This window comes from Anomalospiza imberbis, chromosome 29 (assembly GCF_031753505.1).
Source record: "Anomalospiza imberbis isolate Cuckoo-Finch-1a 21T00152 chromosome 29, ASM3175350v1, whole genome shotgun sequence".
NCBI lineage: Eukaryota > Metazoa > Chordata > Aves > Passeriformes > Viduidae > Anomalospiza > Anomalospiza imberbis.
In genome coordinates this window covers 1623970-1636052 of record NC_089709.1, presented here as the reverse complement: position 1 = coordinate 1636052, position 12083 = coordinate 1623970, and the positions used below count along the sequence as shown (strand labels likewise).

Here is a 12083-nt window from a genome sequence, read left to right as displayed (position 1 = left end):
TGCCACCCCACAGCCAGCCCTCACCTGCAGAGTAATCTGCTCTTGTTGACCCCACTGCTGCCCACATCGCTCTCCTCACTCTTTTCCTCCTCCCCCAGCTGGGCTCACAGCTGGGCAGCCGTTCTGGAGGGGAGCCTCCAGCCCCTGAGCATGGCCTTGATGCGCTGCAGCAGCCGCCGCCCTCGCTCCTGGCCCCGCAGCGCCCGCGCAGCGCCCAGCCACAGCCCCGGTGTCTCCTCGTCACTGGAGTCCCTGCGGGGGCACAGAGGGCAGGGCTGAGCTGCAGCCCCCCAGGCTCGGGCGGGCCCCCAGCACCCCTCTGCTCACATCTCCTCGTCGCCGGACTCCGGGGAGCTCAGGGGGGCCGTGCAGACGGAGCAGGTGTTGTTCAGGGCTCTGTAGCACTCGCTGCAGTACAGCCCTGTGGAAAATGGGGCTGGCAGAGGGGATGTGGAATTTCCTGGAGAGGGGTTCCCCGAGCTGTGGGGGCTCCTACCTTTGCAGTTGGGTGTGATGCAGGCGGTGAAACCCGGCTGCTCTGCCATCCCACAGGTCAGGCAGCTGGATGTCCAAGAAGCTGGTGAGGGCAGGAGACTTGTGGGCACAGGGTGGGTCAATGCCATCCTGGGGGTCCTTGTCACAGACCCTCTGGGATACCACAGATCTCTTCCATCCCACCAGGGCTAACTTACCTGTATTCACCAATCTGCTGCCATCAACATACAGATTTTGCCTGGTTTCTGTAAAGGTTCATCCCTTAAATCTTGGCATCTTGACTGCTCCACGGTGTGCACTCATACAGAAAAGTTCCTTGCTTTTCAGGAGGGAGCAAAATGGGTTCCTTTGAAGTTGATGTCACACACATGACTACTTCTCTCCCCAGTCCATTAGCACAGCTTGGTATTTTGCTAGTCAGCTTAGAGAGATCCAGTGATGTCCCTTTGGATTCCGAACAGCCAGCAATGGCATATGGGATTAGCACAGTTAGTGATCATCCCAAAGTGAATTTCTGGGCCTCCTGCATCACTAGGGTGGTGGCTGCTATGGCCAATAAGCATGCTGACCCTCCAGTTGCTTGGAGAAGGATGCCACTGGCCTTTGCCAACTTCCAAGAAGCTGTGTCATCCCCACAGAGGCTACTTGTTGCCTTCTGTGCATACATCATGAAGAGAGCTTGGTCATATCTGGAAGGCCTGAAGCTGGTGCTTCCATGAGCATCCTTTATGGTCTTAAAACTCAACATTGTCAGGGCCATTCCAGCAATTCTTCAGGGCCTTTGATTGCCAAATAAAAGGCGTTGGCTATTAGTCCAAAATTTTGAACCTGTATGGGGCAAAATCCTGCCACTAACAAAACTCCTGTTAGTTATCTTTCAGTCCTAGGAGCTGCAATTTGGAATATCACTACTTTTTTTCCTTTTTTTCTGGAAATTCCAGCAAGTCCCAAAAAGTTCTGCAGGCTTATGGTCACTTTCAAGCAGGTTTGTTCCTCATCAGCTCCAATCAGGATGTCACCTACACACTGTAAAAGAACACTGTTACCTTTTTTCCATTGCTCTACTTCTTTTGCCAAAACCACCAAATAAAGTGGGCTTATTTCTGAATTCTTGAGGGAACACTGTCCAACTGCATCTTTCCTCCAGCCACAGGATTCTCCCATTCATAGGCAAAGATTATTTGTCTTTGCTCATCTATTGGGATACAAGAGAAAGTATCCTTTAAGGCAAAAACAGTAAAATAAAAGTTTGTTTCCAGCACTGAGGTTAACAAGCCATAAGGATTTGGTACACTTGGGTACGTGCACGTTTGATTGATTGCCCTTAAACTTGTACTAATCTGCACTCTCAAGAACAAGGCTTCTTTGAAACCTGGAGGAAGGCATCTAAAACTCAGATTGGCATTGTCTGAGTGTGCCAAATTGTAAGAATGTGTATGTCAGTGGTTCCAGACCTTTCTGTGCTTCTGTCTTTATAGGATATTTATTCTTATTTATTATTTATAGGATATTTATAGGATATTTATTCACTCTTAATGGTTTAACTTTTGGTTCTGAGCTTTTTCTCTTAACTGGAGGCACATTCTTTGCTTTACCTCATTTTCCTGTGGCCCATGAGGATCACTGCATTTGAAATGGTATCCAGAATATTTTCTCCAGCGTCCTCCCATGGTTTACACATTAACAGGCAGATCTGAGCTTTCCAGCTTGTCTCAGGTGGAATGTGAAGCAGCATGGTATTCTCAGAAAAGGCTTAAGGTTTTGTGCATTTAAGTTACAAAATATATCTCATCCCACCAAGGGAATGGGTCATTGATGGCATATATAGAAACAGATTAGTTGTTTTAGTGTCATCAGCTATACATGCCATGGGTGGTAGGAGTGGCTACAAAACTCATTTTCCTGCTGCCCCAACAATCTCTACTGGAACTTTGCTCAGCAGGCCCTTGCAGCCAGTTACTTCTGAAGATGAGGCTCCATTCCCCAGCTTTACTGGAACCAGAGTATCAACTGGTATCAAACTGGTATCAAACAGAGTATCAAACCTGATTATTTTCCCCTGGTCCCCTTCCCTCACTGTCAAAATCTTCCACCATCATAACATTTACCTCTCATAACTGATCCCTCCTGTCAACAAATAGCACATTCAGGCAAAGACCCCCAAATCTCCAGCCCATTCCTCTTCTTTCTCCTTCTCTAACACCATTCTTTTTTCTTCCACGGTAAAAAAGTTTGGCCTTTAAGTAGTTACACTGCTCCCATCCCACTGACTGATCAAAGCCCACTGCCCAGTGTTTCCTTGTGACTTACACGGAGATTGATCCCACTGATCAGTTACACTGGTAAATCTACACCTTTTGTAAAAGCAATATGAAAAAGGAAGAACAGTGCACTTGCAAATCCAGTAATTCCATCCAACCATCCACCCCTGCTTGAATATCCTTGGAGCATTTCCCTTTGGATTTGCTCACTGCCGTGATGCTGAAGAAGATTTGGAGGAGTCCCTGATCATCTGCCTGGTACCTGCTGGAGTCCTGTCCTGATTCTGCATGGCCAGGGGCAGCAAGATGATCCAGGCAAGGCCTTATGGCCAGCCCATCTGGGTCACCATAATGTCCCCAAAGTGGGCTCCTTCCCACAGTGTGCCAGGAACTGATCCACACCCAGAGCCGGGATATTTGTTTCTCCTGTGCCTGTGCGGAGATGGGAGGAGGGCAGAGAATCCTCAGGTGCCAGTCACTCGCTTTCAAAGAGCAACAGATCCACATTTCCCATAAACACCACAGTCTAAAGCTGTGGATAAGGCATAGCCATGTAGCCACGGGCTGCCACTTCCTTTGTGAGGTGCTGCAGCCACCGAATCCTTTGCCCAGAGGGCTGAAGCACAGCGTAGGCAGCACCTCGCAGGGGACTGCGCCATCCCGACCCAGCCGCTCTTCTTGGGGGTTCGGGGTTGTCCTTTCCCGAGCTCTGGGCTGCTGCTGGCATTGGACTCTGCTCAGTTCTTTTTGCTCTTGGGGGTGTCGTACTTCCTCTTGCTCGAGTACCAGAGCAGCAGGGGGATCCCGATGGAGGGCAGGGTCATCACGCCAAATGCTGCCCAGTCCAGCTAGGGAGAGATTGTTAAGAGAAAAGTCAAAACAATCCAGGCCAGAGGAGTCTTAGAGCAATGAGGTCTGAGGAGGAGAGTGAGGGGAGACCTCACACTGTCTGCAGCTTCCTCACACGGGGAAGCAGAGGGGCAGGCGCTGACCTCTGCCCTCGGTGACCATGACAGGACCAGAGGGAGCACCCGCAGCTGGATCAGGACAGCCGATATTAAGGCTGGATATCAAGAAAAGGCTCTTTCTCTCAGAGGATGGTCTCCTAGGCACTGGAAGAGGCTCCCCAGGATAGGGGTCACAGCACCGAGCTTGACAAGAGCTCAAGGAGTTTGGATAGGGCTGACAGGTGCATGGTTGGGATTCCTGGTGTTGTCCTCTGCAGGACCAGGAGTTGGACTCCACAATCCTTGTGGGTCCCTTCCAGACTAGTAGGTTCTAAGATTCCACCCTCAGATTTTCTGGCTCAAATGCCACAGTGCAGCTCCTTCACACAGGGAGCTGGGATGGAAACTCAGCTGCTTCTGTGATCGTCCTCTGGAGAACTGACAGGAATTAACTCCAGCTCCCACTGGAGCTCTCCAGGTGACTGCAGGGCAAGCCACACACACCACGTGCAAGCAGGAAGCCACCACACTGAGCTGCAGCTGCCGTGGTGCACTTCTCCCTTGTCAATTGAAAGGTACTTACAAAGTGAGGGGAGAACCTCCTGTCGAAGTCACGCTGAGCCAGGATTCCTCCCTGTCCGGGAGCACTAGTGAAGCCGACCTGGAAAAGGCAGGGAAAAGACAGGCTTTGCCACCTTTCCTCCTCGCTCCAGAACTGGGCAGGGTGAGAGCACACGGACACGCATCATCCCCGACCACGCAGCTCTGGGAGTGTGGTCAGGTGTGTCTGCAGGGATCCCATCAATCAGCCACTTACCACCACCTGGGCACCCTCCTGAGCCAGGTACGTGATGGTGGCAGAGGTGAAGTTGAAGTAGCCAGCCTTGAGAGGCCGTAGAACCACGGTGTGGGACACGTTGCTCGCTCTGGGAGCTGGACGTTAAGGAACACTGCTGTATTTCATCCCAGGAAGAAAAGTGAGGAGATGGGAAAGAGCAACCAGGAGCCAGGTGCAAAAGTCAGTGCTGCTGACAGATTTGAGTGCTCGTGCTCACAGACAGCCAGACCCACCCGAGGCTGACCCAGCTGCTCCTTCACGTGTGTGTGAGGAGCAAAACCTCCACATGTGAGGATCCTGCGGCCTTTCTCCCACCAGAGGTACTGCCTGAGAGACAGAGGCACAGGGGAGCTCTCGGGCCTTCCTGCAGCGCTGGAAACACCCACAGCTTTGTTATGATGCTGGCTTTGCCCTAGAGAGGTCGGGACACGTGCTGTTCCTCGGCAGCAGAAGGCTGCAGCCTGTCTTGGGGGAGTGAGTCAAGCAGGGAGTCCTGAGTGCAGGAAGGGAAACCCTGGGGCTCTGTGCACCTGCTTCCTCAGGAATTTCGCCCTGCTCCTTCTCCTTCACTCCTTCCTCACTGCATTACACATCCACCACGGACCTGGGCCGGCTGCTTGTCGCGCCCAGACATACCTGCTGCTCTTCTCCGGAGCTTTCCTGACGGGAGCCCGGCCCAGCGCGGCGCCGCTCCCGCCGCCAGCGGGCGATGGGGCAGCGCAGGACGCGCGTCGTGCGCAGGCGCGGAGTCTCTGCGTGTGCGCGGGCCTAGACTCCAGTTCCCAGGGGGCATAGGGACTCCCTGAGGCGCGCTTCGTGCGCGCCATTTCCGCCGCGCTGGCGCTGACTCGTCTTTGCGGCGTTGGCGGCGGGAGAGGCGGTGAGGGGCGGGCGGCCCGGGGCGGCTCGAGGCCGTGTCCTCGGGCCTCGGCACGGGTCTGTAGGAGAGGCTCGGTCGTGGGCTCTGAGGGGCCAGGAAGGAGCGGCCGGTTTCTGGCGCTGGAGCCTCAGAGTCGGGGTCTTCCGCGGGCAGCTCGAGGCCGTGTCCTCGGGCGTCGGCACGGGTCTGTAGGAGAGGCTCGGTCGTGGGCTCTGAGGGGCCAGGAAGGAGCGGCCGGTTTCTGGCGCTGGAGCCTCAGAGTCGGGGTCTTCCGCGGGCAGCTCGAGGCCGTGTCCTCGGGCGTCGGCACGGGTCTGTAGGAGAGGCTCGGTCGTGGGCTCTGAGGGGCCAGGAAGGCGCGGCCGGTTTCTGGCGCTGGAGCCTCAGAGTCGGGGTCTTCCGCGGGCAGCTCGAGGCCGTGTCCTCGGGCCGGGTCTGTAGGAGAGGCTCGGTCGTGGGCTCTGAGGGGCCAGGAAGGCGCGGCCGGTTTCTGGCGCTGGAGCCTCAGAGTCGGGGTCTTCCGCGGGCAGCGGTGGCAGAAACCGGGCGGTTCCCTGTTGAGAGGTGTCCCTGAGCCCCTCCGGGCCCCTGGGTGGGTGGGCAGGAGCAGCCTGGGCTGCATGCGCTGCTGTGTGGCTGCAGCAGGGCAGGACTGGGGGCAAGGAAGGGGCTTCTGGCACCCCCGCTGGGACGGGCTGGGCAGGCGGGTCGGTGCCAAGCCCGGGAGGTTGAATTGTGGTGATAAATTAAAACTACAATTTTGATAGATTTGTAACATTAGGTATGTATTCACAGCGCTGGACGCATGTGAGGGATCTTTTCTTTTTAAAGGACATGCGTGCTCCTGAGGACTTCTGATTTTTTTTTTTAACTTAATTTTCATATTCATATAATTTCATAATAAGTTTATATATACTCATTTTTCTGTTTTCACGTTACACTTGTATTCAGTTTTTGACAGAAAGTACAGAGAGAACTCCTGGGTCACTCTGTGTTGTTTGTTTTAAGGTTTGAGGAGTCTCTTATTTCTTATATTAGCTTGAAAATTTGCATTTTTTTCTCCTTAGCTGGAGCAGTTTTGTTAGTGCTGTAGTTATTAAACTAAACAGCATATTTTACTTAGGTTAGCAAGCTCAAAGAGGCACATTCACCTAAATCTAAATGGATTTCTACCTTGTTAAATTTTTACTCTGTCTCAAGGTTCAGTGAGGCCAAGGGCAGGTGCTGCACCTGCATTGCGGCATCCCAAAACACAAACAGGCTGGGAGAGAATGGATGGAGAGCAGCCCTGAGAAGGATCTGGGGGATGGGTTGGCAAGAAGCTCAGCATGCTTTGGCAACGTGCACTGGGGGCCCAGCAAGCCAACACTGTCCTGGGCTCATCCCCAACAGCGTGGGCAGCGTGTGAAGGGGAAATTCTGCCCCTCTGCTCTGCTGAGAGCCTTCCCTGCAGAGCTGCCTCCAGCTCTGGGGTCCCCAGCACAGGGAGGACAAGGAGCTGCTGGAGTGAGTCCAGGGGAGGCCACGGAGATGATCCAGGGGCTGCAGCCCCTCTGCTCTGGAGACGGGCTGGGAGAGCTGGGGGTGTTGAACCAGCAGAAGTAAAAGCTCCAGGGAGACCTCAGAGCCTCTTCCAGGGCCTAAAGAGGCTCCAAGAGAGATGGAAAGGGATTTTGGACAAGGGCCTGGAACAAAACAAGGCTTGCCACTGCCAGGGGGCAGAGTTAGATGGGATTTTGGGAAGAAATTGGCTCCTGTGAGGGTGGTGAGTCACTGGCACAGGTTGTCCAGAGAAACTGTGGCTGCCCCATCCCTGGAAGCGTCAAAGGCCAGGTTGGACGGGGCTTGGAGCGACTTGGTCTATGGAAGGTGTCCTTGCCCATGACAGGGGTGCAATTGGATGGTCTTTACAGTCCTGTCCAACCCCAGCCACCCTGTGACTGTGGAGGGTAGAGACCCGGATATTGAAGCAGTTTTTGCATTTAAAAGCCCCATCAGGTGGGGCTGGTCACATCTGTAGTGTTCCTGTTGTCTCCTTGTCCTCTCAACAGGGTGGCTTCAAAGGCACTGTGTTTGGGTAAGCCACTGGAGGGAGTTGGTGGTTCCTCAGTGGCTGGAAATAGGGAAGAATAAATGTTGGAAGTGAGGAGCTGTGCTTTCTGAGAAGAACTAATTCTGTTGTGAAAGACAGTGCTGGAAAGTTGCCAGGCTTTGCAAGGGCAATTAACCATTAGTTGCTAAAACTGATGAAATTGTTAATTACCAAAGCTTTTGCTCTGGAAGTTACTAGAAGAGGCTTAGTGATCTGAAAGCTTTGCCTGTTACTGAGATGTGCAGGGCCAGAGGATGGACTCGATGATCCTTATGGGTCCCTTTCAACTCAGGATGTTCTGTGATTCTGTAAAGGGCAGTGATACTGGCCAGGACTTTGAAAGGGGAGAAAACCATGAACTTTTCTTCCATGGCTGCAGATTTGGGACACTGCTGTGCCAATTCTTACATCCTCACAGGCAAGTGTTCAGAGATTTCAAACGATCAGTGACATTCCATTTCCTTGTGTTTCTAGATGAATCTCCCACTTCTTGCCGTGTTTGCCCTGGTGTCTGTGGCTCACTGCGAGGACGGCGCCAGGCTCCTGGCCTCCAAATCCCTGTTAAACAGATACGCAGTGGAGGGCAAGGACTTGACTTTGCAGTACAACATCTACAATGTTGGCTCCAGGTAAGCCCTGTCCAGGCTTCAGTACTGACCACGAGCAGATGTTCTCTGTGTGGCTGCAGGGTACAAGGCAATTTCTCAGCTCTGTGACATGTGATATCCCTCTAACTCTGAGCTTTCCAGCAGTGCCTGAAAAGCCTGAAATTTGCCTATTCCTTCCTCTTCCATTGTCCCTGCTTTCACCTCGTGGCTGCTCAAGCTGTCAGTCCAGCATGGTATAGTTCCTGTGGTGTCCTGTGACACTCTGCTCCCCACGCATGCAGCTCACAAAGCTCTTGGCTTTGTGAAAATTCCTTTTGCTATCAGGACTTAACTAAGGACCTGACAAAGATAAAAAACAGAACTTCCACCATGCTGGTAAAAAGCTTCATTCCAGAATGAAAAGATGATTGAACAAAATACAGGACACTATTAAAGTGCTTTGGCATTTTGTTTTTTAGATTTTTTTTAAAGGCAGAATAATGCATACTGAGTGCAGTACTGCTAAGAGAAGAATATATGGTGCTGTAATGTTAGATTAATACAACATTAATGAGCTCCTGTAATTTTAGATGTGGGATTTGGTTATATTTTAGGCCAGCATGTGTATCCATGGGATGGTATCTGAAGTTCAGCAAACTGCCAAATTGTATTGTGGAAAAAAAAGGTGGTTTTCCTGTCGTTGTGGTTGTTTCTCTCCGCTTTGCCTTCCTCCCTCTGCAGTCTCCCTGTAAGATACCTCAGCTCTCCTCCCCATCTTCTACTGGTGACATTTCATCTCTCAAAAATCAGTTCTTCCGTTTGGTCGAGATGGAACTGTCAGTGCACTTTGCTGCAGAGCCTGTGAGCAAATGACAAAGCTTAAGATTTCTGTCTCATCCCTCTCTTTGTTGTGTTTAGTGCTGCCCTAGATGTGGAGCTGTCGGATGATTCCTTCCCCCCAGAAGATTTTGGCATCGTCTCTGGCATGCTCAGTGTCAAGTGGGACAGGATTGCTCCGTATCTTTTAATGTTTTGAAATTTCTCCCAACTCTCTTTCTTGCCCCTGAGCATCCTGCAGCTTTGTCCTATCTTCATCTGCTGTCCCTGAAATTCCTTCCAGAGCCTGGACAGGGTGCCAAATCCAAACCCCTGCTCTTCTGGATGGTGCAGTGTAAAAATAAAGTTCCTTGCAGACAGGACCAGGTCCCAGGGTAGTTCCTCTGCCTGTGGAAGAGCAGCTGGGTCAGCCTCGGGTGGGTCTGGCTGTCTGTGAGCACGAGCACTCAAATCTGTCAGCAGCACTGACTTTTGCACCTGGCTCCTGGTTGCTCTTTCCCATCTCCTCACTTTTCTTCCTGGGATGAAATACAGCAGTGTTCCTTAACGTCCAGCTCCCAGAGCGAGCAACGTGTCCCACACCGTGGTTCTACGGCCTCTCAAGGCTGGGTACTTCAACTTCACCTCTGCCACCATCACGTACCTGGCTCAGGAGGGTGCCCAGGTGGTGGTAAGTGGCTGATTGATGGGATCCCTGCAGACACACCTGACCGCACTCCCAGAGCTGCGTGGTCGGGGATGATGCGTGTCCGTGTGCTCTCACCCTGCCCAGTTCTGGAGCGAGGAGGAAAGGTGGCAAAGCCTGTCTTTTCCCTGCCTTTTCCAGGTCGGCTTCACTAGTGCTCCCGGACAGGGAGGAATCCTGGCTCAGCGTGACTTCGACAGGAGGTTCTCCCCTCACTTTGTAAGTACCTTTCAATTGACAAGGGAGAAGTGCACCACGGCAGCTGCAGCTCAGTGTGGTGGCTTCCTGCTTGCACGTGGTGTGTGTGGCTTGCCCTGCAGTCACCTGGAGAGCTCCAGTGGGAGCTGGAGTTAATTCCTGTCAGTTCTCCAGAGGACGATCACAGAAGCAGCTGAGTTTCCATCCCAGCTCCCTGTGTGAAGGAGCTGCACTGTGGCATTTGAGCCAGAAAATCTGAGGGTGGAATCTTAGAACCTCCTAGGCTGGAAGGGACCCACAAGGATTGTGGAGTCCAACTCCTGGCCCTGCAGAGGACAACACCAGGAATCCCAACCATGCACCTGTCAGCCCTATCCAAACTCCTTGAGCTCTTGTCAAGCTCGGTGCTGTGACCACTATCCTGGGCAGCCTCTTCCAGTGCCTAGGAGACCATCCTCTGAGAGAAAGAGCCTTTTCTTGATATCCAGCCTTAATATCGGCTGTCCTGATACAGCTGTGGGTGCTCCCTCGGGTCCTGTCATGGTCACCGAGGGCAGAGGTCAGCGCCTGCCCCTCTGCTTCCCCGTGTGAGGAAGCTGCAGACAGTGTGAGGTCTCCCCTCACTCTCCTCCTCAGACCTCATTGCTCTAAGACTCCTCTGGCCTGGATTGTTTTGACTTTTCTCTTAATCTCTCCCTAGCTGGACTGGGCAGCATTTGGCGTGATGACCCTGCCCTCCATCGGGATCCCCCTGCTGCTCTGGTACTCGAGCAAGAGGAAGTACGACACCCCCAAGAGCAAAAAGAACTGAGCAGAGTCCAATGCCAGCAGCAGCCCAGAGCTCGGGAAAGGACAACCCCGAACCCCCAAGAAGAGCGGCTGGGTCGGGATGGCGCAGTCCCCTGCGAGGTGCTGCCTACGCCGTGCTTCAGCCCTCTGGGCAAAGGATTCGGTGGCTGCAGCAGCAGCTGTGAGGTGTCCTCTGTGTTCTAATGGAGAAACAACAACCAGAAGTCCCAAACTGCCTTGTCCAGCCCCTTTGGAACCCCTCTCTCCTCTGCAGCCGCAGCAGTCTGAGGAGTGCAGCGTGTTAGTGCCCAAAGGGGCCTGTCTGTGGGGCTCTGCCCCTCTGCTGCCTCCAGCTCCCATCTGCCTGCTGTAGTTTTCTGCAGGGTATTGTTGAGAACACGTTCAGTCTCCTGTGAAAATTTAAAAAGTTTGAATAAAGGACAATAGGAGACAAGGACTGTAGAGCAAAGGTTGTTACGGCCATGTGCATCTTGGCACTCAGCAAAGAGCACACTGTCACTTACGGGGCCACCCCTTAAATACCTTTTCCCTTGCCTCAACCTGTTCCATATTCATAGACCTTATGCATATCCATAGTCTCTTATGCATATACTTATTCCATAAACTAGTTTACATAGCCCCTCTTTGCATCCGCCTTTTTACAGCATGTTTGTTTCTGGGCTGTGGTTTTGGCTCCTCTTTATCACTTCCAGTTTGGGCTTTGGTGCACACTGCCTTCAGAGGGTGAGTGCTGGTAGTTGGCAGATCTGTAGCAGGTTTCCTCATCCTGTGTTCATTGAATGTTATCCCATCCAGGCAGGCATTTTAACACAAGGATACTTGTATCAGCTATTGCTCTACTATGTCTAAGCTTAATTACAGCAGAAATACAAACTATCTTTATAACAAAGTTGCTTTGCACATATAGAATCCATTTTAATATTTATGAAAAGCCAGTATTACTATATGTATCTATAACATTTTTATATCTCAGGGTCGCCTCCAGGTGCTGCCTGCCCTGTGGGACAGAGATTGCTCTGGTGACATCACAGATCTGATTTGACAGAGAGGATATCACAGCTGCTGCCTTGCCCAAAAGGGGCACTAAGGGAGGTCCCTGTTGATGGTGTTCTCTGGGTGGCCATGATGTATTTTGTTGAGCAGAGGACTGTGTTCTTGCTGTTCTTTTTCGTTGTTCTGCACATGGTTGAGGTGTGTCGAGGTATTGAGGATTTTGTAATAATATAAAAGGGACACCATGACAGTACCACCTTGTGTCTTGGTTTAGAGAAAATTCTAGGAGAAATACGCTCTAAACTGATTGTTTTTGTCAAAAGAGATAGGGATTCAGTAAGTCCTCTTTCTTCTGTCAGAGAAATGGATACCAGGGGATGAAAGTGAAAAAAAAACCCTAATTATTAACAGAAAAAAGAGCAACTACAACAAAAGGAAAAAAAGGGAAAAATATTTTGAA

The 12083-nt window shown here is 51.9% G+C and overlaps 2 protein-coding genes across 4 annotated transcripts; one reads left to right on the top strand and one right to left on the bottom strand.

Annotated features, from left to right (window-relative positions):
* Positions 1-3360: 3360 nt before the first annotated feature.
* Positions 3361-5368, bottom strand: LOC137463533 (translocon-associated protein subunit beta-like). Its single transcript, XM_068174774.1, has 5 exons — positions 5178-5368; positions 4786-4868; positions 4521-4636; positions 4287-4364; positions 3361-3604 (listed from the first exon to the last, which is right to left on the bottom strand). The coding sequence occupies exons 1-5, from the start codon at positions 5366-5368 to the stop codon at positions 3494-3496; spliced, it is 579 nt and encodes a 192-aa protein (XP_068030875.1). The 3' UTR covers positions 3361-3493.
* A 28-nt stretch (positions 5369-5396) lies between these two features.
* On the top strand, positions 5397-10824 carry LOC137463753 (translocon-associated protein subunit beta-like). 3 transcript variants are annotated; one of them, XM_068175108.1, is made up of 6 exons: positions 5397-5421; positions 7988-8142; positions 9019-9117; positions 9499-9607; positions 9764-9841; positions 10521-10824. In XM_068175108.1, the coding sequence occupies exons 2-6, from the start codon at positions 7988-7990 to the stop codon at positions 10629-10631; spliced, it is 552 nt and encodes a 183-aa protein (XP_068031209.1). In that variant the 5' UTR covers positions 5397-5421; the 3' UTR covers positions 10632-10824. The 3 variants fall into 3 exon arrangements, with proteins under 3 accessions (XP_068031209.1, XP_068031210.1, XP_068031208.1); XM_068175107.1 differs by lacking the exon at positions 5397-5421 and adding an exon at positions 6682-6927; XM_068175109.1 differs by lacking the exons at positions 5397-5421; positions 9019-9117; positions 9499-9607 and adding an exon at positions 6393-6927 and having other exon boundaries at positions 10521-10578.
* The last annotated feature ends 1259 nt before the right edge of the window (positions 10825-12083 follow it).

What these genes read in the sequence shown, in the direction of transcription:
- LOC137463533 (XM_068174774.1), bottom strand. Translation starts at nt 5,368, where the DNA reads ATGGCGCGCACGAAGCGCGCCTCAGGGAGTCCCTATGCCCCCTGGGAA. An exon ending in GCTCCGGAGAAGAGCAGCAG is followed by an intron (nt 4,869 to 5,177) that starts GTATGTCTGGGC and finishes TCTGTCTCTCAG; the next exon opens with GCAGTACCTCTGGTGGGAGA. An exon ending in AGGAGGGTGCCCAGGTGGTG is followed by an intron (nt 4,365 to 4,520) that starts GTAAGTGGCTGA and finishes TGCCTTTTCCAG; the next exon opens with GTCGGCTTCACTAGTGCTCC.
- LOC137463753 (XM_068175107.1), top strand. Translation starts at nt 6,697, where the DNA reads ATGGAGAGCAGCCCTGAGAAGGATCTGGGGGATGGGTTGGCAAGAAGC. An exon ending in AAGTGGGACAGGATTGCTCC is followed by an intron (nt 9,118 to 9,498) that starts GTATCTTTTAAT and finishes TCCAGCTCCCAG; the next exon opens with AGCGAGCAACGTGTCCCACA. An exon ending in AGGAGGGTGCCCAGGTGGTG is followed by an intron (nt 9,608 to 9,763) that starts GTAAGTGGCTGA and finishes TGCCTTTTCCAG; the next exon opens with GTCGGCTTCACTAGTGCTCC.